This window comes from Gavialis gangeticus, unplaced genomic scaffold (genome assembly GCF_001723915.1).
Source record: "Gavialis gangeticus isolate Ggan-Ray unplaced genomic scaffold, GavGan_comp1, whole genome shotgun sequence".
Taxonomy (NCBI): Eukaryota; Metazoa; Chordata; order Crocodylia; family Gavialidae; genus Gavialis; species Gavialis gangeticus.
In genome coordinates this window covers 83,729,083-83,739,770 of record NW_017729031.1, presented here as the reverse complement: position 1 = coordinate 83,739,770, position 10,688 = coordinate 83,729,083, and the positions used below count along the sequence as shown (strand labels likewise).

The 10,688-nt window shown below is 40.7% G+C and overlaps 1 protein-coding gene across 36 annotated transcripts in view; it reads right to left on the bottom strand.

Moving 5' to 3' along the window:
- Window positions 1-10,688, bottom strand: part of PCBP3 (poly(rC) binding protein 3) — a 293,840-nt gene that overhangs the window by 53,390 nt on the left and 229,762 nt on the right. For 32 of the 36 annotated variants that reach the window (XM_019523272.1, XM_019523265.1, XM_019523258.1 and 29 more), the window contains one exon: window positions 5,536-5,588. The exons of the other annotated variants lie outside the window; for them this stretch is intronic. In XM_019523272.1, the coding sequence (XP_019378817.1) occupies window positions 5,536-5,588 (53 nt within the window). The remainder of the gene's footprint in view (window positions 1-5,535; window positions 5,589-10,688) is intronic. 36 annotated transcript variants of the gene reach the window in all.

Below are 10,688 nucleotides of genomic sequence, written 5' to 3'. Positions count from 1 at the left end.
GGTATAGATTGGACATCCGCAAAAACTACTTCACAGTTAGGGCGGCTAGGAGCTGGAACCAACTTCCAAGGGAAGTGGTGCTGGCCCCTACCCTGGGGGTCTTTAAGAAGAGGCTGGATGCCTACCTGGCTGGACTCATTTGAGTCCCGTTTTTTCTTGTTTTGGGGTTTTGTTGTCCTCCCGCCCTGGCAGGGGGTCGGGCTAGAAGATCTACTAGGTCCCTTCCGACCCTTAATCTATGAAACTATGAAACTATGAATTGGACTACCATTAATATCTATTCTTACAGGAATTGTTTTGTTCAACAGAACCAAGCATAAGTCTATGAATGGCTTTCACTTCCCGGGGCTACTGCCCTACTGCTGAGTTATTGATGATGAAACCAAAACTAGAATAACATGTGCTGTGGAGCAGGGGAAGTTTTTGGTATCCCAGTGGGATATTTTAAAGATGTTCTTTTCCTGAAATCAGTTTGCCATGAACACTGGAGCTTGCTTCTTATATCAAATGAAATACTAGTTCAGCCTCATGTATGATAGCTACGGGAATAAAAAACCCCAACCCACAGACCTAGTTTCATGGTTGATATTTTAACTGAAGAATGTACAAATTTGAAGACCATAGGAAAAGGGTCCCCTATACTTTTTGCTGCAAAGCATAGCATGTTTTTATAATTAAGCCATTATCAACTGGCCAGGAAACACCAAATTGGGGGTAACTATCAAGCTGGGTTCCCCAGGTGTTTGTCCTAGGTCAGTATTGTTCCATATTTTCATTAGTGAGATAGATTAGGTAACTGAGTCTAGATGTAGTAAATATACAAATAACAAAGCTGAATAGGATTGCAGGTATCTTAGAGGACAAGGTTAGGATTCAAAATGCCCTCGATTAACTGGGAGAAGTCTCTGAAACAAATCAGATAAAATTAAACAAAGAGAAGCACAAAGTGCTACACACAGAAAGGAACAATCAAATACAAAAATACTAAATGAGGATTGACTAGCTGGAGGCAGCAGTACTGCAGAAAAAGATCTGAGGGGTTCCAGTGGGTCACAAGCTGAATATGAGTCAATGTTTATAGCACACAACAATGCTAACAGCATACTGGGTTGGGAAGCAGAATGTTATGTGCAAGACGCACAAAATGATTCTTCCACTCTATTGAGCGCTAGTGAGGCACTAGTTTGGGACACCACATTTCTTTAAAAAAAAAGACATGGACAAGTTAGAAAGGATTCAGAAAAGAACAAAAAAAATACAGAATGAGAAAATGTGACGTATGAAGAATGGTTGGAAGTATTGTGATTATATACCCTAGAAAAGATAAGACTGATGGGAGATTTAGAGAAAATTTTCAAACTCAGAAAACACTGAGAGTAGAGTAGAGTATGGTGATCAATTGCTCTCTGTTTCCAAAGGGGTCAAGACAAGAACTAATAGGCTTAAATTCCGCAGGGAGATTGGATATTAGAAAAAAACATCCTAATTGTGAAGGTGATTAGACATAGGAACAGATAACCTACGGAGGTCATGGAACATCTGTCACTGATGTTTTTAAGTATAGGTTAAACAAACTTTTGCATAGGATGTTCAGTCAGGGCTGATTCTGTTTTGAGCATGTAGTTGGACTAGACAATCTCTTGAAGTCTTTTCTAGCCCTGTTTTAATGATTATAGGATTCTATGTTTCTGTCTTTCTTTCCAGTCAGGTCTTGCAATCATTTCAGGGGTGAGAGAAATGTTTGTTTACTGCTCCTAGTCCCTGTTTGTTCTAGCACAGCTGATGATTTTCTGTGCTTTGAACTTGTAAAAAGGCAAACTGAGATGGAAGTCTCCTGATTAGAAAATACATACTTTTAAAATGTCGTAAGTGGAGCTTTTCTGAAATTAGTCCTCCTCCAAAAAAATACTGCCTTCCATTATACTCTCTTGCCTCTTCTCACCCATGAAACATAATTAAACAAGGAACAACAACAAGTATACTAAATCATTTTAAAAATGGGAATGGGGATGGACAATTAGTCAAGCAGAATTTCTAAAAACAAGGGCGTTCATCCCTTGATTTCTGGTGTTGCTTTACCCTGTAACACAAGGAAAACCTGGTCCACATCTGCTAAAAAATGTTATATTACTCACCTTAAGATAGAGATGTTCAAGCCAGCTTGTCATCTCCAGGCAAAGATAAAAGAGGGAATTTGAAAAGGCTTCAAAGCAGCCTCTTTTGTCTGAGGTAAAATTTACTGGCCAAAATTATTCTGGCCACTGAGAGGTATAAAGTTAAAAAAAAAATGGTATTTCAAACTACTGGGTGCGGCAAACATCTGATAAACCTTGTATGATAAGTTTTTGACTTCTAGTGACTGCAATCCTGAGTTCTTTAAAGGGACACATGACAATCATTTTGGCATCACCTTTACAGAGAACTGCTACTTATTTGAAATGGATCCTGCTGCAAAACATGGCCTGATCTTTACAGAAGCCATGTGTAAATGTATGTTTCAAATACCTAGATAACTCATCTCACTGAGTCATGAGCAATCAGAAACAGGAAAGCTCCTAGCCATCTCCAAAGAGGATTTACTTAACCCTAGGAACAAAAGCAAATTTGAAAAGTGTCCAGTGACTAACTGTGATAGCAATGTTCCCACCCTACTCCACTGGGCTAGGGACAGACATTCAAAAAGCCTGAGCCTGAATTGATTCAATCTTTGTAGGTTAGTCTAACCTGGCTAGGCTAAATCACTTTGTAACTGCGCAGACAGCCCAGACATGCAGGCACATGCCTGCAGTGGCTCAGGCTAGAAGTCAGGGGATGCTGGAGCAGCCCCCCTTTAATTCCATAGAGCTGAGCTGAGGGGGGGCATGACCAGGCCTGGGTAGAATGCTCTGATTAGATCAGCAGGGAATTGATAACAGTGTTTATCATCCCTAGCTCGGTCTTTATTACCCCATTAAGAAAGCAACAGAGGGACATTACCAGCTACCTCTTGATCCTACCTGTTGACACAGCACGGACCATAGCCAGCATGTGGTCTGCTGGCTGATACACAGACACCTCTCATCAAGGCAGAGGGGAGGGTGGAATTCCTACTTAGCTGGGAGTGGCGAGGGGAAGGGTGGGGAGCAGCCCTCAGTCTTGCCAGAGCTGCAACCAGGGAGCAGAGGGGAGGGGTCAGCCCTGCTGTGGAGCAGAGAGCCCCACCCAGCCCAGAGAGCATGCTGGGAGTCAGGTTTAACTTAAACCAGCAAGGGGTCTGGGACAGACATTGCATAAACTGGTTTGACCCAAATCCGTTAAGTATGATACTACATTCAACCAGGTTTATCTCAAACCAGTTTCAGCCATTTTCAGACTGGTTTATGTGCACTGAACATCTGTTCTGTTACAGGTCTAAATCAGTTTCTGATCATTTAAACCGGTTTTGTGTAATGTCTGTCCCTAGCCCTGGAGAGATCATCATAATAGCTTTCTAAGGCATAAAAGACTTCAAGGTTCTCTGCAGCTTTGTGTATTAAATGAAAGGATTTATTTTCTAGAAGCAGCTGATCATAGCATCATCATGCTTAAAGGTTCTCCCTCACATGTTCTAAGTGAGTGGAATTCTCCAGGTAGTTACATAAAAGCATTGCCTCATAATACTATTCCTTCCCAACGGGAGGGGTGTTTTACAATGATCTTATGAAAAAGGTACATTTAAAGTGTGTTTAAGACTTTGAATGGGTCCCTCGGCTCCTCCACTCCCCTATAAAATAGGATTTCTTTATACTACAGTTGTTATGCAATCAAGAGGGCTCAGATAAAGGAGCCATAACAGATAAACACATGCACACACACCACCCCAAGGTTTGGGCCACTGGAAAAGAGAATCATTTTGGAACAGGCTTCCCCCAGAGGTGGGACAATCTTCTCCCCCAGCTCTGACAATCTTCAAAAAGTGTCTTGATGCCCATCTTGCTGGGGTCATCTGATCCCAGTAGTTTTTCTTGCCCCAGTGAAGAGGAGCTGGACCCGATGATCTGTAAGGTCCCTTCCAGTCCCTAATGACTATGAAACTCACAGCTTACCCTCTCAAATCCTGAGACCTCATGCCACTCTGCAGTAGGAGGGACAACCCTCCCCTGATGCTGTAAAGTGATCTCCTGTCTCACCTGTATTTATTCCTTTATGAACAAGAGGCAAGGTTTGTATTCTACACCAACAGGAAACAGGGATATAAAAATGTGTTTCACTGGAGTTAAAAGAACTCAAGCCCCATGTTACGCACAGGGAATTTCAGAGGAAAATACAGCACAGCATTGAAAGTTATGCAAACCAAATTTACACTGGGAAACTTTCATGACGCTGAGCTGCAACTGCAATTTTCACCTGCACGGGGTGCATTTCTGTTCCTTAACTAGGTGAACACTTGATACAAATACTGAATTGGGTGAGTTTAGCTTTGGCCCACCTAAGGAGAGTGCTGGTGGAAAGGGACAGAACAGATAATCTTAGATTATTTCTCTGCTCCTCCTGTTCTGATGTGGGGAGGGGAATGGGATTAAAATGGGCCCCAACAACTACTGTCTGCAATAGTCCCATAGGAATCATTGTGCCCATCCAGGATCAATGGAGTATCATACCTTCTGCCTTTTGTCTCCCTGCCTTCAGTTAGAGTTGGGGAGCAAGTAATATATGGCCAGCTAAACCTACCCCATGCTATCCAACTATTTATCCCAGACTCCTCTGTGTGCACCATATGTCGGAAATTAAGCTGAGAATCTCACCCTTAATATTTCGCTTCTGTGAATATCGGAGCATGAGAGTTTGAAATTCACTGCACACCAATACTTGTATCTGTAACACTCAACAGCTCAAATGCTGATTGAACACAAACAAGGTCGTGAGCATTTATTTAAAAATCATCATGCAAAATTCACAGAAAGGATTTTACATGTATCCTACTGCTGAAAATTATCACTAGTTTCATTCCTCTCCTTCTACACACCTGACAATTCTTTAACGTAAATATTGGGGTCTCCCTTTCCTTACAAGATTAGCATTAATTTGTAATTAATCCCCTTTCAACTTTATCTTCAGTAAATTAAACCAGTCCTATTGATGCACAGCAAAAAGCCTGACAGGGCAGCTGTCCTCTCCTCCCAGAGGTAGTTATAGTTAAGGCATGTTGGTGAGACAATATGAAGTGTCTGCAGTGCTTCTCCAGCTGCACCTGTTGTGGATTATTAAAGGCTTCATTCTCTAGAGCAATCAACCAGACAGATTTCATGAGCACTAAATTCACTTTAAAGAAAAAATCTGAATGAGATTTTACACTAGCAAAGATATAAAAAGGGCAGTCATACTGACACACTCTTAAATGCCTTTGTTTTAATCTGCCCAGTAATCATTCTGCATGAAGAAGCAACCTTCTTCAAGTGATATGGCTGGATTTAGAGAATGAATTGTTTGTTCTAATGCTATTCAAGTGATTTATTTCTCATTTTTATATATTTATAAAATCAAGGCACAGAGAGCATTCAAAAGTGCTATACTCACATCATTGGGAATGGTGAGTTCATGAGTACTGGCCGGGGGACTGGCATCCAAACCTGAGCATATGCAAAGGAAAATGGTTATAGCTTGCAAACAAAAAGCTATGCATTTCCTGATTTTTAGCAAAATAGCAGACGTTACAAATTTTGCACACTGCTTCAGGGCCAGGAGGGGAAGGGAACAACACATTCTGGTATAATGACAAGGAACACAATTACTAATCTCTCTCCTACAGCGTTACCTGGTCTGCTGAAATCCCTAACCCTTCCAGATGAACTTCTCAGCTTCCAAGCTAAGCATCAGGGATTAGAAGTGCCTTCGCAGTGCTTTGTCTTTCTTCCAGGAATTAAAAGGTAAAAGCTCCTCACTATTAGCACCTGGGTCATACTTCCCTCCCTCAAATATAAAATGCAAAACGGTTCAAGATTAACATAAAACAAAGTGCAAAATTATAGAACCACCTGAGTAATGCCCAGGTAGACTAAATAAGCAATATTGTGTGCTCTTCTGCAAGTCTACGAATGAAAAATAATGTATGCCTTTTATGCAAGGAAGTTTGTAAGCAAATGCCAGCAAGTGAGAAATCCTATTAGAAAGCAGAAACCCAGTATAATAGAAATGCTTCATCATGACGGTGTCTTCAAGGGGTAAGAAGTATAGACCCTACAAAACTCTCCAGTCCAGAAGTGTCAAAGATATGGCCCATCCTCCAGAACATGGTGCTACCCTTAGGTCTGGAGTTGACCCGTACTCCACACACAGCAAATGCCCCTGCTGGCCTGGGACCCATGCTGCACACAGCCCTGCCCTGGCCAGTCCAGGGCAGACACCATACTCAGGGTGGCTCCTGGAGAAGTTGCCGTGTGTAGAGAGGGAGTCCATAGGCCTGATATAGCTTCTGGGACCAGCCCTGTACCAGTCCTTCGGCCCATGGACTGGCCCCACACCATTCACCTGGTCTGCAGGGGCCAAATTATTTTATAACCCTGTTCTAGTCATATCAATGCAAAAGAATTAATGTAAGGTAACAGACAAGGAGAGAAGATGTAGCAGATAGATTGAGAATGGACTTTCTTAGGACAAGTGGAAGTGCTGCATGACAACAATAATGTATTTCTGTAGGCCCTTCTGGCAGGTCTCTTCACCAACAGCTTACAAATGTATAAAAATGGAGTATGAGGCCACCCTGACTCAGCAGTACACGCTGTGAGTGGAAGTCCTGGATGTTATCCTTTTTCATGTTCTGTAATATATCTCTGGGAGTCAAAGCACCATAGGTTTATACACAGCAATAAATCTAAGACAAAATACAGCACACGCACTGACTAACAGAATTTAACACCCATCAGACCTTACTCCACAGGAAAAGCACAATACTCAGTTTTAGAGCATGCACGCTTGCAAAACCACATAAAAACATGCTGTATCTAGTGACCAATATGTATAGAGACATATTTTTCCTTTCAGTTTCTCCAAAAAGATACAGGACACTTCCATCAATATGGGAAGCAGTGGAGTGAATCTATATAGCTTGATATGCAACTAAGCAGCATCTCATAATATTCTTGGTATAAGACCAAGCAATATGTCACCATTAGCTTCTTTAAATGAAATGACTACATCTTCACTCAAGGCAGAGATAATGATTTATATCCTTATTTGCATTACAAAGAGAGCAAAGCTGCCTGGTGGCCAACACAAATTTACACTTATTTACAACACTTTTAATTAAGATATATAATAAACTACAAGGGAAGGGATTTAAGGTAAAGAATATAAATATCTTAAAAATGAACCTAAGTATGTGTACATGTGGAGAAAGAGGGATTCACAGGTTTAGAAAAAAAGAACAGGGAAAATGGAATTGAAATGAAACAAAAAAGGTGTATATCATAAGGCCAGACGGCCTTCTCCTGTTCTCAAAATGCTTCCTGCCTTACCATTTTCCCCAATTAGCAGAGATGAAGCCCGTTACTTATTATGTTGCTATGAATAACACAGCAGCAATATTGAATTATGCTGTACAATTCACAATATAGAATCACCCCATAAATGCCATGGAATATTTTGCAGTTACTTTAGTAAGCATATACAAATTATGCAAGTAATGATCTAGTTTTGCCATTTTTTATTTCCATCAAGATTTTCTGTACCTCTAAAGAGAACTTCCTTCTAGTTTTGCTGATAACAATAAAACATACTTAGAAAATGAATGAGCCAATAAGCTACATCTCCGGTTGTAGTATTGATTTAAGCAAGAATTTAAATTAGAACAGCAGGAGATTTTGGCACTAAGTTTATAACTGCAAATGACACTGAGCTAACGATAGAATGAAGAGTAATTATATGTAGTTTTTTTAAAATGTGAAATATCACCATTTTTTTTAGCATGCCAAAGCTGATGTGATGAAAAGTACTTTTCACCAAGACTGAGACCTATGGATAGGGGTCTACTTAAATCATGGTTAGACGTACCAATTTTTGCAGGTTAATCATGACCAAATTCCATGGACATTTCACAGATGTACTCAGGTGGCCCTGCCTCTTGGCACTGATTGGCAGAGAGGCCCTGGGGGGGGAGGAATGAAGAGGGGGCAGCTGTTATTTTTTCTATTGCCCTTCATATCATCCCACCAGCCAGTGCCTTCCACTCCCAGGTGTCTGTGAAGTTGGGCCACAGCAGCAGTGAGGACTGTTGGCTCCCAGTGAAGAGTCAGCATTTTATTTTTATTAAGTTTTTTGTTGATTTCACGGACAATTCCAGATTTCACAGTTTCTGCAAAATCTTTTAAACAGCAATTTAAGTAAAACACTTAAAACTGTGCCTATGTCGGAATCATCAAATCTTTCTGAATCTTTCCAAACTGATTCAGAGGGTTCCAATTCAATTCAGAGATTAAAGGGTCACCTGATTCGATTCGGATTCAGAATTTGGTCGCTGAATTAGGCCAAATCTCCGCTGAATCAAATCAGCAACTGAAGCTTCACAAAGCCTTATTCATAATCATCCTAGCACTGTCACCAAATATTGCATTTTTACCAGAAGACAGCCTTCTGTTCCAGGACAAGCCCATTATCTCATGTGCATCTCTAAGGATGAAGTTATACATTACACTTAAACCATATGAAATCTGTGGAATGTTAAGGGCTGTTAAATTTGTAATGTACTGTAGGCAGTCATACATTAATTGTTAATACCATTTCTTCCCTGTACAGCTCTGATCTGCCACTAGAGGTCTGGCAAGCAAGGGCATGGTTAGAAGCCAGGACACCTGTGCTCTATTCTTGCTCTGGACAGGTGGAGGAATGGGAGCAGTGCATCCCGGGATGCTGGTGAAATGCAAATTGCTCATTTTATTTCTGTGGAGCAGACTGAAGCTACCTAACATGAGCTAGGTAGCATGGCCCAGTGTTAACCCTTGCCTGAAGTGGCATAACTTTGAGATGCTCAGAGGAAACTCAGCACAAGTTAACAAGCTTAATGTTTAGATGCTTACATTTTAAGTGCCCTTGGTATAGTCTATGTGTAATGTGCAACTTCACCCTAACTTAATTGCAGATGATAGGGACAAGACTTTTAGGCTATGTATTCATGCTGGCCACATACTGGCAGAGGAGCTGCAATGCAGCTTGGAAGGGCTGTGTGTGTAAATGGCTGTGCTGCTCCTGTTTTGATATGGGTCAAAATCTGGGACAACCAGAACTGCATCATATGAGATATTTATTTACAGTCTATGTTGCCAGATAAGAATTAGACCTAGCTAAGAGAGGAAGAAACTGAGGGAACAAAAAATGAAGTCACAATGCAAACCTGGCCGCTCAGAATTCGGTGCTTAGATCTATATTAATATACCCAAATAAGCAGATTTTCAGACTTGCCAAGTTTTTATTGGGATCTGCTCAGAATCTGTGAAAGCAGGCCACTTATTTAAACATGTAAATATAGATTTAAACCCATACTCTTAGGCATCCAAATTAGAGTGTTTTGACCTAAATTACTTGCCCAAATCACAAAGGAAATGAAATGAAGAAGTATAAATAAAAGCCAGGTCCTCCAATGACCACACCTTTCCTATTCCTATCATACCTTAAGTGAAATACCACAGCAAAAGACAGCAAAATGAAAGGTCATCTAAGTTTAATATAGGTTTTATAGTACAATAAAGAACTCAATTGATTGGCAACAGACTCCTGCATGCCAAGCTCCAATGTAAAGCACCTGTGTCATGCAGGTTTCCAGAATACTACTCTTACTAAAACAGACATTGATTTTTTAAATACTCCCTACTTTAGTGAAATACTTTCACTAATAATTGTTTTCTGTGATAACACTTCTACCCTTAAAGTGTTAATAGGAAGAAAAACACAGTAAAAGGAAAAACAGTAGCTGATCCTAATATTTACCTACAGTTAAATGGGACTAAAGGATTCATTTGGTTTTGGATAAATTATCTTCTGTCCGCTGTCTAATCTCCTGAACCTCCAGTTTGCCCCGGGTTCTGATCGCATGCTGACTGTTTCTCTCTGGAAGTTATTTGTCATTCACTTTAACACTGCCATCTCAAATCCCTCAAGTACCTAAAACCTAGAAGGTCTGAGGTGTGTGGGGGGCTCCACGCCAGCCATCATTTCAAATTTCCTAGCATTCTGGGATGTTTCTGAGGTGCATCTTGCCCAGTGGATAGAAAACTCCAGACTGCATGATATTTGAACACTCTGGAATTTCTCGCAGGAATTATGTCATTTAATTTAGTAACAGCTTGGAATTCTTTAAGGGACATTTTCTGAAGCAAACAATATTAACAACAATCACAATCAGGTCCTTGAATATTAGGGTGGGTGTTCCTGGCTAAATTAAAAGGCATGGCCAGCAGTTATAAACCAGTATATTTGTGTTGTGTTCAAGGGCCTATGCTCCTTTACACCAGCTGAGGAGCTAAGTGCATGTCACACCTAATACTACTGTGACCTCAGTCCTAATATATGCAAAAGGAAACAAGTAAACTTTAGTTCAATTAAATTCTCCCCTTAATTCTCCCCACATACATGTAACTCCCATTGATTTTTAATAGAAGGATTAGGCAGTTTCCATTTCCATGGTCTAAACTTGCCTTTTTGGTTAAATGTTACTAGCGGGGGGTGGGTGGGTGGGTGGG